This window comes from Podarcis erhardii (genome assembly GCF_964252035.2).
Source record: "Podarcis erhardii genome assembly, chromosome: 5".
In the NCBI taxonomy this organism is placed as follows: domain Eukaryota; kingdom Metazoa; phylum Chordata; class Lepidosauria; order Squamata; family Lacertidae; genus Podarcis; species Podarcis erhardii.
In genome coordinates, this window is record NC_138509.1 from 20,010,946 (window position 1) to 20,027,014 (window position 16,069).

The 16,069-nt window shown below is 41.4% G+C and overlaps 1 protein-coding gene across 4 annotated transcripts in view; it reads left to right on the plus strand.

Moving 5' to 3' along the window:
• The first annotated feature begins 1,313 nt into the window (after positions 1–1,313).
• The window catches only part of LOC309341560 (heparan-alpha-glucosaminide N-acetyltransferase-like), a 178,957-nt gene continuing 164,201 nt past the window's right edge, over positions 1,314–16,069 (plus strand). Inside the window, exons 1-4 of one of the 4 annotated variants that reach the window (XM_081861216.1) lie at positions 1,314–1,331; positions 2,283–2,377; positions 4,025–4,161; positions 8,498–8,616. In XM_081861216.1, coding sequence (XP_081717342.1) covers positions 4,064–4,161; positions 8,498–8,616 — 217 coding nt within the window. In that variant the 5' untranslated portion in view covers positions 1,314–1,331; positions 2,283–2,377; positions 4,025–4,063. Of the gene's footprint in view, positions 1,332–1,374; positions 1,637–2,282; positions 2,378–4,024; positions 4,162–8,497; positions 8,617–16,069 lie in introns of those variants that run through there. The other 3 variants (XM_081861218.1, XM_081861215.1, XM_081861217.1) reach the window with 3 other exon arrangements.

Here is a 16,069-nt window from a genome sequence, read left to right on the forward strand (position 1 = left end):
ACAAATACAACTTATCAAATACAAAAAAGATGGGTGGGACATATCAAACAGTCATCAACACAGGACTTCCACCAAAAATGCTAGCTCAGTGTCAAGGGTTGTATTTAAAGGTAAAGGTACCCCTGACCATTAGGTCCAGTTGTGGATGACTCTGGGGTTGTGGTGCTCATCTCACTCTATAGGCCGAGGGAGTTGGTGTTTTGTCCGCAGACAGCTTCCGGGTCATGTGGCCAGCATGACTGAGCCACTTCTGGCGAACCAGAGCAGCGCATGGAAACGCGGTACCTATTTATCTACTTGCACTTGACATGCTTTCGAACTGCTACGTGGGCAGGAGCTAGGACCAAACAACGGGAGCTCACACTGTCGCGGGGATTCGAACCACCAACCTTCTGATTGGCAAGCCCTAGGTTCTGTGGTTTAGACCACAGCGCCACCCAAGCCTATTTGGAGGAGACCCATTAAAATTAATGAATTTAAGTTAGTCATGGTCATTAATTCAATGAGTCTATTCGTGAGATACCCACTGCCTTGCAGGACATCATCGGAAGAAAAAAAGGCTATACAAATCTGAATGGAGTGCCTAAGGCAGTTCGATGACGCCTTGTACGCCTCCTTCTGGCAACTGCAGCCAAGTTGCTGCCAAACGTATTGCTCTGCTTTCCTTTGGACCACATTAGTGAGGCTTAGTCATCTGGGCAGCCCAGGACCTCCATACATGCTGCCCAGGCTTGTGCCCTGGATAATTCACTTAGGTGCTGCTAACGCAGCAAAAACAATGTGGGAGGCAGTAGTATGGGTAGGCAAACTAAGGCCCAGGGATCCGGCCCAATCGCCTTCTAAATCCAGCCCGCAAACGGTCTGGGAATCAGCATGTTTTTACTTGAGTAGAATGTGTCCTTTTATTTAAAATTTATCTCTGGGTTATTTCTGGGGCATAGGAATTCGTTCATTCCACCCCCAAAAAAATAGTCTGGCCTCCCACAAGGTCTGAGGGACAGTGGACCGTCCCCCTGCTGAAAAAGTTTGCTGACCCCTGAGTTAAGAGTTACCAGTCTCTGCAGCCACAGGCAGGCACTGTGATTCTCCAGTGGTTTGACTTCACTCTCAGAGGTGAACTCTGGTCTCTTGAGACAGACGGATGCTAACAGCAACTATTCTGAGTAGACAACCGTTGAACCAGGTTTTCTCCCCACCCCATATGTAGTACAGCTACCTTAGTTTCTTGATGTCACTATGATGTTTCCCTATCAATGGCAGCCATTTGAGGGTGAGTTGTGTGTACAGTATGTTACAGAAGTGGCAGAGTTTGTGGTGACCTGTTAGGCATAGTATGTCCTACTGCTCTAACATAATAAATAAATAAATATGGGAGCAGACTCCATATGTGTAATTTGCATTTGCTGAGTTACCAGCTGAGAGCTAGACTTCAAATTCCTTTGTTGTTTATCTCATATACACGTATGAAAGTAATTAAGCAATTAAGGACCTCTGATCCTTGTGACCTCTGATCCGTATGCAATGAAGCGCATACAGGTTCTCTGGTAAGCAGGTTTGCTTAAGAAAATGGCGACAAATGCAAAGGCTGTCTTTTTGCTTTTCTTAGGAATGAGCTTTGTGCAAAACAGCAATTCAGGTAAGAGAACATGGAAGCCTAGTTTCTTTCAAATAGGTAGCTTACATTTTTTTGGCTGTTTGGCTTTATGGATTGTAATTTGTTCTGTTTACAATGGGCAAACACATTACAATCCAAACTTGCCTGCCTGTGTTGCAAATATATGTTAAAATGTATTAAAATCATAACAGTATGATTGCTAGATAATTCACCTGCTGTTCAGTTCTGTATGTCGGGGAGGATATCCCTTAAGAGTTTTGCCTGGAGTCTCTTAGCAAGTTTTTTTTTTTTAAGGCAGGGAATTGGCCCTCATTATTAATGGATCATTTATTTCAACAATATTTGCGACATTCAATGTACATCTCCCCGTGCCTAAACATGTTTAGCTCTTTAACAATGTAAAGCATAAGCTGGCAAGGGGAGGGCTTACATATAGAGAAAATTGAAGTAAAAACCTGCACTTCGGCAGAGATGATGCCAAATGTGTGTGCAAATGTCCAAGAGCATAAGGAGATGCTACACAATAGTGCGTTGTCAAATGCAAAGCTCTTTTTGTGTTTTTCTGCTAGTTGACAGCTGCAATATTGTGGCAATAAAGCAATATTTTGCTGGTGGTTTCTAGCATGGCATGTGTTGCTCAGAAAACATTTTCCTTGTGTGCAATTAGATAATGAACTGAAGCTTGACCAGGCCCTGCTCTCTGTCAGCAATTACCTTCCTGAACGAATTGCTGCTTTCTATGTCTCTGAAGCCTGCTACAAAGTAAGTTTAAAAAGGGCATCGCTGAGAAAATAAGGGCTGTGCCATCTGCAATAATGTGTGGGGAATCAGCTGAGTTTAGGGAGGGTGAGGGTTGGTGGTATTGCAGAATTTGATAGCTGCTTGATCACAGAGCATCTAGTGTTTCTGTGAAGCACTACAAATAACCACAGGGTTGCAGCCTACAGATCAGGCTAGTTATTTCAAATCAATATGGGATTTCTCAACTCCTCACCAGATAGTATAAGAACATAATAACGACCTTCCTGGATTCAGTTAATGGCTCATTAGTATACCATTTTTCATCCTTTTGTTAAGTAACACACACACACACACACACACACACACACGGTGATAAACTAACCTTTAGCCATCTAGCCAATGTCTCAGGAGGGTGGGAAACATGAGAAAGGGGGAGGACTTGTTCATTCCAAAGCCTCTCCCTTCCTTACAAGAAATAATATTTTTTATTTTAAAAAACAACAGATTCCCAGTAGGCAGTTAGTTCTTGTAGCGCCAGAATTTACCCAGCGCTCCCCAAAAGTCAGCACACTTCTGTTAGGCATTAAGGACAAATGGATATATTTTCCTCCTTCCTCTTTCCACTTCTAATGTTGGTTAACTGAACCTGGCAATCTTTTTGTCTGCCTCCTGTACCAGCAATAGCTTGAAGCCATCCATTCAGGAGTTTGAATAGACTTTACTAGAAACTGGATTTGCATGCGTTGACCTTTACACAGTCTGAATCTGAGATGAGGCCAGTATCAGGCTTGTACTAAAGTCATGCAAGATTTATCATGATGGAAAATCTCATGTCATTTTAAAGTTATGCCAATGATCTACAGAGATAAACCATAGCGTAAGATCAGATTCAACACGTCTGCTCGCAAATTGCCTTGAAACTTGAATAAACATATATAAAAGGCAATTCATAAATTAATAAAAATGATAGTAGCAGGGCTTATTTTTCAGCTGTGAACTTTCCGGAACTCACTTCTGGCACAGCTCAGGTGGACTCCATTGCCATTATAAGAGAACAAGGGAGTTCTGGCACCTTTCTTTTCAATAGAAAAATAGCACTGGATGGTAGCACATAATAAAAATGGAGGAGAGAGAGGAAATTAGTCTACTGGAAGGAGGAGGATATTAGGGTTAAAAAGTTAAAAAGCCACAAACATCTCCCTGCTTTAGGCAGGAAGACCTCAGGAGAGAGGAAGGAGACCACATTTTTCTTTTTCTCACCCAGAACTGGTTGCAATTAAGCTATCCAGTTTAGGCCTGGCTGACATCCCTGAAATAAAGCCCTTCAGTTTATATTCTCTATCTATCTATCTATCTATCTATCTATCTATCTATCTATCTATCTGTGTGTGTTTCAGGAATGCTGGGAAAGACAAATGTGTCTGTCTTATTGTGCCAAGCTAGCTGGAGCTCTGAACACCTGTTAAGGCCTGTGGATACATTGCAACAGTTGGCCTCCTTGTTTTGATAATAAAATAGAGTTCCTCAGATCCACTCTATTCTAGATAGTTTGCTGGCATTCAGATTAATATCCCATCAGCACAGCCTTCTTCCCCTCAGCTAGATTACTTTCCCCATCGGGGTCTTAAATCATAAAAGACGCGTCTGTTTATTCCCTTGTTTCTTTAGTGTCTGCCTCAGCCTCTCCTCACGGTTTCACCGGCTTCCATGGGAGCGCCTTCAAACACAAGCGTGGCGGTTAGTTCCCGCTTTGCTCTCACAGTCACAATGTTTGCAGAAGCAGATGCGGTTGCCCCTGTTTGCAGGTAAATCGTGCACAGATGCATTTCAGGGGGGCGGTTCTGAGAGAAAATGGTGGGAACTAAAGGCCACTTCACACACTCAGGGGAATCATGAGGCAAAACCTTTCCTGTACTGTATAATTTCAGTGTTACTCAAAATGATACTTCATGGCAAAAACCTTACACCCAGAATGATATCATATTGGGGCTTCTGTGAGTCTACCTGAGAGGATTACTGTACTTTTCCTTGTAGAAGCCTAGGCTTTTTTTTTTACTTAAAAATTATGTGAAAAACTGCGGGTCGTCTTATACATGGATAGTGAATGGTGGGGATTTCTTAAATTGGAGTCCCTAAAAATAGGGGGCATCTTATACATGGAAAAATACAGTATATTCTCTGCTGCTGAGTATACAGAGAAGGGTGATTTACTTGTTCCTAAGGCAGGCCAGAGGTGTGGGAGAACTTTTGAAATTTGCTTATCCAAAGTCTGGAACTCAAATTCTACTGGGGGTACAACTTGGAAACAGATTGGGTGTTTAGTGGTCATATCTACAAACCAGAGGTGATTGGACACTCCCTTCAGATTCTTGTAGTTTGTCTGAGTTGCAGGCCTCTTTTTTTTGTCTGTGACTTAGAGATAAGCAGTTGGTTGCATGAACTGGGCCTTTTTGCATTGCAAAAGTCTCTCACATACCCCCAATCCCCCTTGGCCTATTGTTCCCCATTCTAGGATAATGTGGCATCCCGCCAGATGAGGTGAGAAAAGGCTCACCTATTTGTCTTTATGGCAACAGGAGGTCAACAGTACTTAACTGGCCAGATAAGGCTACAGTCATACCTCGGGATAAATACGCTTCAGGTTGAATGCTTTCTGGTTGCGCTCCGCAGCGACCTGGAAGTAATGGAGCGCGTTACTTCTGGGTTTCACTGCTCGTGAATGCACAGACGGTCAAAATGACGTCACGTGCATGCATGGAAGTGGCAAAACGTGACCCTCTCACGGGCAGATCCGCTGTCGCGTCTTACATTCCGTTCGGGATGCGAATGGGACTCCGGAATGGATCCCGTTTGCATCCCCAGGTACCACCATATTACCCTACAAATAAACTGGCTGATTGATTCAGGGGGCATCATCTGCTAGATTCTAAAGTCCACTGGATGCAGAATCACAGGCCTGGAAGAAACTCATCCAGATGGACCCCCAACAAAAAAAAAGTTTAACAGTACTTTACCTTTATTTTCCGCTTCACACACAGGGGAATCATGAGGCGAAAACTTTCCTGTACTGTATAATTTCAGTGTTACTCAAAATGATACTTCATGGCAAAAACCTTACACCCAGCATACTGGGGAGAAATTGTTTATGGGCTTCTGTGAGTCTTCCTGAGAGGATTACTGTACTTTTCCTTGTATATGACTAAGTTTTTTTTACTTTAAAATTATGTGAAAAATGGGGGGTTGTCTTATACAAGGATAGTAAATGGTGGGGATTTCTTAAATTGGAGTCCCTAAAAATAGGGGGCATCTTATACATGGAAAAATACAGTATATTCTCTGCTGCTGAGTATACAGAGAAGGGTGTTTTATTTGTTCCTAAGGCAGGCCAGAGGTCTGGGAGAACTTTTGAAATTTGCTTATCCAAAGTCTGGAAATCAAATTCTACTGGGGGTACAACTTGAAAACAGATTGGGTGTTTAGTGGCCATATCTACAAACCAGAGGTGATTGGATACTCCCTTCAGATTCTTGTAGTTTGTCTCAGTTTTTTTGTCTGTGACTTAGAGATAAGCAGTTGGTTGCATGAACTGGGCCTTTTTGCATTGCAAAAGTCTCTCACATCCTCCCAATCCTCCTTGGCCTATTGTTCCCCATTCTAGGATAATGTGGCATCTAGCCAGGTGAGGTGAGAAAAGGCTCACCCATTTGTCTTTATGGCAACAGGAGGTCAACAGTACTTAACTGGCCAGATAAGGCTATTACCCTACAAATAAACTGGCTGATTGATTCAGGCGCATCATCTGCTAGATTCTAAATTCCACTGGATGCAGGCCTGGAAGGAACTCATCCAGACAGACCCCCAACAACAACAACAAAAAAATCTTTAACAGTACATTACCTTTATTTTCCTACTTGCAACCTCTAACCCTGCCTTAACACTAACACCACACCTGGCATGCTAGTGTTTTAATTAATATATCAGAGAGAAAGAGGGAGATCAGAAATCTGCTTATACACAATATAGACACAATATAGACAAACAGAAATACAAAGCCTAAAACATTTGCAAGGCTCAGTGCCAAAGTTCCAAAACAAGTGTGTTGATGTCTTGGAGTTCACTCTCTGCTCAAGAGAGTGAATTTGGGCTTCATGGTTCAAAACCTTGCTCAAGAAGGTAATTTTGAAATGGTCTATAGAAGCATTAGCTTTTTCTTGCCAGGGATCAGGTGGATTTAAGAGCAACATATCATCTCCAAAATCAATGGTAAAATCCTTTCCTCAGCCCAGGGAACAATTTTAAAGCAAAAGTCCTGTCAGAACTGATCGCATTACCATATACTGTATTTTTCCGTGTATAAGACTATATCCCCCCCCCAAAAAAAATTTAAAGTTTAAAATTGAGGGTTGTCTTATACACGGAATGTTGCAATTAATTATTTCTTAATTTGGGGCTAAAAAAATACATTTGGGGCCATCTTATACATGGGGGTGTCTTATACATGTAAAAATACAGTATATTTTTTCATAGTAATCAGTCGGGCCAAATTCAGATTGAGAAATGAAAGACAACTAGGGTAGAATGTCTGCAGTATAATACTTTTGCAGTAACAATTAATAAATTGGTTAGCCTTTTAAAAGTGCTACAAGACTAACATAGCTATCTCTCTGGAAGATTTTGCAGCATCAAGGACTTGGTACTCCTTCGAGCTAAGCAAAAGCTGTGAACAGGGATTGACAGGATTTAGTTGCAGCCTCCTTCCCCAACACCTCCTTTCACTGGGACTACTGTGGAACCAACTTTGGCTACAATCTGAAGAATAAATTCTGGGGCTAAAGCCATAGGATTTGGGATTCAGTCTGGTTGCCCCTTTCTGCTTGAATATGGCAGAGTCCCAATAACTATCATGGTCTTCTATAATCAGTACTATAGTCAACAGTATCAGGGGGTCAGTTCAGTGTCAAAGGATGGGAAGAAAAGTTGAAGCTGACCCTAGTGTGAAAAATGAAGATTGATATTGGTATCATGACCTCTGGCATTGCATAATAGGACTTTTATCCCTCCACCTTCTTCCTCCCCCCCCCCCCTTGCTTGAATGAACTGGGATGATTTACTGATGCTGTCTTAAAATGGGACAGTAGTACCGAGGGAGTAGCTGAATCTCACTCACCCTCATCTGAAAACCACTGCCCTCCCCGTACCCTTTGGCTGTTCTTTGGTTGAACTTCAGTGCTGTGAGTGTAGCGACTGGCAGATGGTTCCTAATTTAAAATGTGCTGCCTGACATCAGCTCCAAATTTGCGTCCCTGTCAGATTTTTTATGTTCCCTCAAGTTTGTCCTTTCATGTACTTGACTTCCCCCTTGATAAGCAAGACAATGCATTTCCTGTCCTTTCTGCTATTCTCATATTTTAGTGAATTATATTAATTTTGATCCATTTGTCTTTGGCTTTCTTCTCTCTTTGCTGCACACCATTCTATTTTCACTAATTCATAAGGTAGATTTGAATCTTCTCTCTCTTTATACATGCATTTAATTTTTTTTTTAAGCCAACAGAAATGTACTTGGGGTACATCTGATGGAGCTCTTTGATGCTTGAAGTTAAGCCTGCGAAAATAGTTTAAGATAAGAAAATATACATTTGTGTGTTCTGTTTCCACAGTATTGTGTTTCTGGTTTTTCAGGAGAAATATGTAAGAAGTTAAACAGCCAGCAGATGTATCACTGAAATGTCACTGATTTCAAAATATTTTAGATTGTATATATTTATATGTTTTAAGGCTACAATTTGTCCCTTTGGGAATACAATTTCAATAAGGTGTGTTACAGTGGGCTCTCATCAAATTGTATTTCCCAGATATTGTCTGGGATATCAACTGTTGAGGCCTACACCTCACAACGGATATTGTAAGGCTGGAAAAGGTGCAGAAGGGGGAAACCAAAATAAAGGTGCTGGAGCAACTCTCCTTTATGGAAATGTTTCAAGATTTGGGCCTTTTTAGTTTAGGAAAAAGGCTATCCATCCATGGCCTCTAGCCATCATGGCTATGTTCAACCTCCACCATTAAAGGCAGTGTATGCCTCTGAATAACAGTTGCTCCCCATTTATTCTTTCTGATTTGTTCTTATACATTTTTGTTTAGTTGGAGAGCATTATATGGAGAACAAGGCCGGTACTTGCTAACTGTCAAGCCCATCAAGAATACAACTGAAGTCTCTTGTACGTTAAGTGTGGAGAAAGATCCTGAGAATGGTTACATCCGTAAGTATCCAAAACATTGTTAAATCACTTTACATAGGGAAGGGACTGATGTGTTACAAATATGTTTACAGATAAGGGTTTAAATTGAAGTGTATTTCAGTGAAAAGTTCATCTGGACCTACTGAGCTGCCAAGAGCTTGTTTCAAGTTGTTTTATTCATGTGCTGTAATAAATTCATGTCCTGTGTTTCATTATGAGTCTAAGGCAGCTAACAATTTCAAATGAATTATCAAAGGCAATTATTTTTGGTTAGATGTCTGTTCCATTATCTTGGCATGCTGACTTTGGGTTGCATTGGAATTTTTGTTGGTGCTTAATGGCAGGTTGTGAGCCAAACCGTCTGCATTGCAGGTTGATCAGCTATAGCTGAGATCACTTTTTGGGACATCATACACAATAACCTAACAGTACAGGGCATGAGTCCACACCTCTCCTGTGCTTTGCTGATTGTCAGCCGAGCATGGCTCAGAGCAGGTGAGGCACCATTGCCTTTGCTACAGTTGGCCCTCGTTAGCATCTCTTGGGTTCTGTTCGTCAAACTAGATTTATTGAAGAGGAACATAATGTCAGTGCTGGATGTTGCCCTGACTTTGCCACCCCTTGTTCGTTCTTCATCTGGCACACTCTCTCATCATCGGAGAGTTCTTGTAATGCAAGGCAAGATACACTAAAGTACCACAAGGCAATCCGTTTCCAATGTTTTGTCACTGACAGATGCAGTTGTCGTTTTCCCGCTGCAGGAAAATCTTTCTTTCCAAACCCATAATTTTGGAAGTGATTGCAGAAAGTTACCAGTGTTCCTATCATTCACAGGATTAGAAAAGTAAGAACTAAAACCAGGTGATTCCACCCCCATTGAGGAAGTAAGATAATGTATCTTTCCTAAGAGATTTGGGAGTAACAAACCAGTCTTGAGAATGCTTCAGTATGTGTCCAGGTAGTGACTCATCACTGCTTGAAAAACCTCTCTAAATTCTGTTAAGCCAAAATATGGTGATTTGTGATTGGAAGCAGCATACAGGAAAATTTGCAAAACCATTTAAACATACTAATTCAAAGTTCAGCATAGTTGATTTGATTGCATAAAAAGAAAACTTAAGTCCTTAATTTAAGGGCAAGGTTATACACGGAGAAATGTTTCATGGTGCCATTCTGATGGCCTAAAGTCAAAAGTTATTGGTGGCGGAATAACCACAGGGATGGTGGATGGAATGGATGAACCACAGGGATGGAGGAGCAACTAATAATGATGCTGTTTCTTAAAATATGTAATCCCTTATGCTTTTAATTAGGGTCACAACATAGACTGCAATCCTAACCCCACTTACCTGGAAATAAGTCCCAGTGAAGTCAGTAGAATTTACTCCTTTTTAAATAATATATCTTATTGATTTTCAAAAAACATGGAAAAGTACAAACAGGAAAAATAAAAGGAACATGCAGAGAATAATACCCCCAAAGTAGTCCCCACTTTCCTGGAACAACATGGATTATAAAAAGACAAGGAGTTGCCAAAATATTTTTACTCCAGAATAGTAAAGGTAAAGGGTAAAGGGACCCCTGACCATTAGGTCCAGTTGTGATCGACTCTGGGGTTGCGGTGCTCATCTCGTTTTATTGGCCGAGGGAGCTGGCGTACAGCTTCCGGGTCATGTGGCCAGCCAGAGCAGCGCACGGAAACGCCATTTACCTTCCCACTGGAGCAGTACCTATTTATCTACTTGCACTTTGATGTGCTTTCAAACTGCTAGGTTGGCAGGAGCAGGGACCGAGCAACGGGAGCTCACCCCGTCACGGGGATTCAAACTGCCGACCTTCTGATCGGCAAGTCCTAGGCCCTGTGGTTTAACCCACAGCACCACCCGTGTCCCTTTACTCCAGAATACTGTTCACAAAATAAAATTGACCAGATATTAGAATTTACTGGTGAGTAGACGCAGTTTAGGATTGCAGCCTAAATCATTACTGTATTTATTCAAGTATAATGCGCCATCAAATCTAATGTGCACCTTATTTTTTGCAATCTGCTTTGGCCAAAAAAGGTGAGCATTAAATTTGAGTAAATGCGGTGTATGATGATTTAAAAATGGGGCTGTACTACTATATTGTACAACTGTATTGCATGTTACAAGAAATGCAATAACAATATCCAGTCCTTTCACAGATCTGCAATTCAAGGGATATCTTAGTGGGCAGGGAGACAGATAAACTATGGCAGATTAGACTGGCTTTAAACTTTAGGTATGCAATGGAAATATGCAGTGGTTGTGTTAATGTATGATACTAAATTGCCAATTTGCACCTGTGAAAACTGAGAACAGGAATTAAAGGCCAATTGAGGGACAATTTATCCATATTGTTATGGCCATTTTAAATAGAAGGAGGTGGCTTCTAATTAAAGGCCCAATACCCCTGGGCTGGGTGGCAATAGTGATTTAAGTGACGGGAAATCACTACACTTGAGGTCTGAAAAAAGGAGTGTGGAATAGGGTTAGGGTCAGTGCTTTTTTCCTAGAGAAATAGGTTCTGGTTAGTACTCGCTGTGAAGTTGTTACAGTAAGTGCCACACTTTTTAACAACAACAAAAAAGAGGTGCCGGTAGTATGTACCTTGAATACCCCCTGGAAAAAAGCACTGGTTACAATTGCTTAGCAATGACAGTGTCTGAATTTACTGTAAAAGTGTCCTGCTTTTTTCATTTTTCTCTTCATTTTCCTGAACTGTCAGTCAGCATTATTTGCCCACTGAGCATGTTAAATTCTCATTCCTCTGCTGTTGTTTTGTTCTTCCCTCAGGATTCCCCCTCCCCATTAGTTTTGTGCTACTCGGATTCTCCCAAGCCTACTGTGCATGGATAGTATTGTTTTGCTATATAAGGTCCAGTACCCTTTGAGAATTTAGTTCACTGTTAACTGAATTTTATATTTTTTTATATCATGTGTCAGGAACCTTTGGCCCTCCAGATGTTGCCATCAGCCTCAGCAATCATGAGAGTTGTTGTTTAGCAACATCTGGAGGGCCAAAGGTTCCCCACACATGATTTATATTATTTAGATCAGTGTTTCCCAAACTTAGATATCCAGCTGTTTTTGGACTGACTACAACTCTCAGCATCTCTAGCTAGCTGGACCAGTGGTCAGGGATGATGGGAATTGTAGTCCAAAAAGAGCTGGAGACCCACGTTTGGGAAACCCTGATTTAGACAGCCACAAGGACACCTACCACTTATTTTAATTCAGTAAGTAAATATAGGGTTGTGTGCCTATTCATCAATTAACTCCCCTGGACATATTACATTTGGGTACTGATAAGGTGACTTCCTGAAAAATGTATGGGTACATTAACTTTCTTTCTTCCTTTATAAAGAACATTCCCATTGATAGCTATTAAAAAAATAAACTTCCAAATTAGCCCTCAAATTCTTTCAAGTTTACTTCTTGCTATCTATGCTGCCCAGTAGAGGGAGCCACACACCTCCAAAAAAGAACAATGTAGCTCTGGGAAAAGTATCTGTCCTCAGCTGTTGTCCTTTAGGTGCCCCTCACTGCTGAAAGCAGAACTGGGGGAGTTAAAATGGCATTCTTCCTAGCATGCTGGTACAATTTGGGTGAAGAATAGGAGAGAGAACGAATTATGGAGTAAAAGAGTAATAATTTACCATATATACTGTAATGCTTCAGAATGTTTAAAAGCAGGGGTTTCAGGCTTGTCAGATTTGCTAGAACCTAAAGATCTACCAACTTCAGGTGCAAAAGACTTACAGGTAGAATTAATGAAGTACCCTTGAGCATATTCTGAGTCTAGGATTCCACACCCCCTGCCTGGACCAGTACTGAACATACCATATTTTCCCCTGTATAAGACACCCCTGTGTATAAGAGGCCCTCTATTTTGGGGGACTCAAAAAAAATGGGGCAAAATAGGGAGGATTTACAAAAGTTTTTGAGCTTGGTTTTTTTGGGGGGGGGGATTGTCCAAGCCTGTTGAGCTTTTTTTTGGGGGGGGGGATGCAGAAATTCACTCACCATAATGACAGACGCTGACAATTTCAATCGCTCACGTCACAGAAGCCAATAAGCACCTGTCCTCTCACCAACAGTGGTCAGCATTTGCACAGCTACAACCAATCACCAGTCCCCTCCTAGGCACTATCCGCCCCCCCCCCATTTTTTAACATTATTTTGTAGTAAAAAAACCTCATCTTATACATGGAAAAGTACGGTTGTTTATTAGTCCTTTCACATGGCACTCCATTGCTGGTTGGCTTTCTTGATTTTAACAGCCTTGTTTAAGTCAAAAGAAAGCTGTTTTGTATTGTTTAAACAACTGGGCTTCAGAAACCCTTGCTGATTTCCTGCAGATCACCAGAGATCTTTCAGTGGATCCCAGTCAACCTGGAACTAACTAAGCTCCCCCACCCCACCCATTCTATTTTTATTCCATCTTTCCTCCTTGGAGTTCAAGGTGATTCTGTGAAATAGTCATCAGTTGCTGGACTCATAAACTAGGTATCTTACAAAGGAGGAAAGCTGGTTTATATTTGATATAGAATTTTTGCATTGTGATTGGTTCAAGGCAACGGCAAATGTATTGTCTCCTTTGTGGAGATGTAAAACTTATCACAGAGACATGAAAAACATTTCCATTCTGGCAGCTGTAACAGGCAGGAGGTCTTGGGCCATTTTCTTTGTGAACAAGATTATGTGTCATAAAGCTGTCAGGAGCTGGTTCTAATTTGACAGTTTGTTGGCTCTGGAGACTGCAAGACGATGCACATTGGAGATGGGGATATCTTACAGATGCCACAATATCTTTGCGGATGGCACTGATAAAAGGCGGGTGAATTTTATGGGCAAGTGAAATTGTCCTTGCAAAGAAATAAAGCCGTTTTCTGTTCTTTGACAGTAGTATGTCACCCAACACACTGTGGGGCAACAAAGCTGCCTCAGGGTTTAGAGCAGTCTTAATTTCCTGTTGGAATCAAACTATAGATTGTCGGTTCATCAATTCTTTCTGAAAATTAGGGTTGTAAATTTAATCAGTAGATTATAACATGCAGTCCAGCATTTCAGAAACATGGTTTCTCTCTTGTGTAACACCCATGTTCTCTCACCAAGAAATGTGGCTTGAACCCTCTTCTCTGCCTGTTCTGCAATGGTCAGTCCTGAGCTGGTTTCTGAGAGCCAAACTAGCCATGATAAGGGAGATTTGTCATTCAGAAGCAGCTACACCTCCAGTTTCTAGTTTGGATTGAGGTTACAGCACCGGTTGATGGATTCTAATTCCTCCCCCACCCCCTGCCCAATATTTTCCTAACTGTAAATCTCCTTCTCTCAGAACTGGTACTAGCTACTGGGGCAAAAGATGCGAGGAGAGGACAGAGAAAGGATTCCATATCGTAGCAGTCTTTTTACCCCCATGGTAAATAGCAACTTCGGGGAGGAATTGTGGAAATGGTGGAAGTGAAAGGTTTAACAGTGCCACAGCCTCAATCCAAATCTCTCTCTCTCTCTCTCTCTCTCTCTCTCTCTCTCTCTCTGTGTGTGTGTGTGTGTAGATACTTCTGGTTGAAGAAGTCATAAGATCTGCACAAGATCTCTTATGTTGTGTGTTGTTCAGCCCTGTGGGCTTAATATACTGTCCATAGCGCCAAGGAAATTTTAATTTCACAATTTAATGCAATTTGATTTATTTCTGACTCTATCCCATGGGCTCAAAGTAGCTTATAGCAGTTTTCTTTCCCAAATGTAAATTGTTCTGTGCAAAAGGGCCTCACAATCTAAGTAAATCAAGTTGTTGGGGGATAAAAGAGGCCAATTTTAAAAAAAGAACATTGTAAGCTTAAAATCACATGCTGTAATTTGGCAGCATTTCATATACTGATATGCAGTTATGAGAAAATAGAATAGAAAAAGCAAATAGTACACATTTCTTGTTAATGTGCATGTCTATTGTCAAGATGCATAACCCCTTCAGATTTTAAATTACAGACTCTTGGACTGAGATATGAAGAATGTCAAGTGTAAAAACTCTCAATAGTGTTTTTTGTTTTAATTAAAAAAACCAGCTTCTGTCCTAAAGGCAATAGAAAGACAAAATTTTGTGTGGAGTACTTTACTATGGATAGGTACTTAAAAATCATGGATAATCACTGGGGAACCAGGAATATATTGTATTAGTCAACTAAAGCTTGAGTTGACTGACTGGCAAGTGCACATTTTAATCAGCAGGGTTAAAAGTTAGCAGCATGCTCATTTTGAAGTTATTTTGGTTCTGGTCTGTTACTGTAATAGGGAGTGATAAAAGTATTAAAGATGGTGGCCTAATAGTGAGTGGCAGTTTTTCTTTATTACATTGTGTCGGGCATTTTGCCAATGCAAGAACCAAATTAATGAATCCATGTATTGGTTAAAATCCATTAAATCGGTGATCAATGACATATTTGACATTCAATTTAATATTTATTTAGATGATTATTCATAGTATCATGCTTCACTCTGTTCTGGCTGAGTTGCCTCCTTCCTTTTTTTTGTAATCTCAGATGAATACAGAATAAGAGGGCTAGTCAGAGCAGCCTTTTCCTGCAGAGGGCAGGCTGACCACATAAGTCTCCAGGCAGTTGCTAACCTAGAAAAGGCAACATGTACATGCAAACTCTCTTAATTTGGCTCAGAACCGCTTGGGTTAGGCTTCAGGGTCCATGTAAAATAGAGATGGGGAGCCTGTGGCCCTCCAGAGGTGGAAGGACTACACCTCAAACTACACCTGACCATTAGCTGGGCTTCCTGGGCTGATGGGAGATGGAATTCAAAAACATCTGGAGGGCCACTGGTTCCCCACCCCTGATGTGTACAGTATAAACAGAGAACAGCTGAGAAGTGGGCCGCCCTTGGCTGGTCTTGCAGTCCTGGCAGGTGCCAAGCCTGCCACCCTCTGGAAGTGGTCCTGATGTTAGGAGCCAACATGTCCAGGTTTTAACTGAAGGTGGAACTGCTTGCCTGCTTGTGGGTGTAAACAGTTCTCCCAATATTAAAACCACATAACTCTTAGGCTGAGAGAAATGAGTGCAGGGACAAGGTGTTTTCTGTTTTATTCAGAATAGCTGCCAGTGGTTGGAATCAGCCTACTCTTGTTCTGCATCCTAAATGATTACATACCCTCCAACATTTCTCTGATGACGACGACAACAACAACAATAATTATAAAGTAATTATTTATACCCTGACCATCTTACTGGGTTGCCCCAGCCACTCTGGGCAGCTGCCAACATACATAAAAACATAATGAAACATTAAACATTAAAAGACTTCCCTATGGGCTGCCTTCAGATGCCCTGTAAAGGTTGTATAGTTACTTATCTCCTTGGCTTGGGGGAGGTCCCATAACTCCTTACCCCCCCAACATTTCTCTGATAAAATAGGGACATCCTAAGGAGAAGCAGGACATTCTGGGA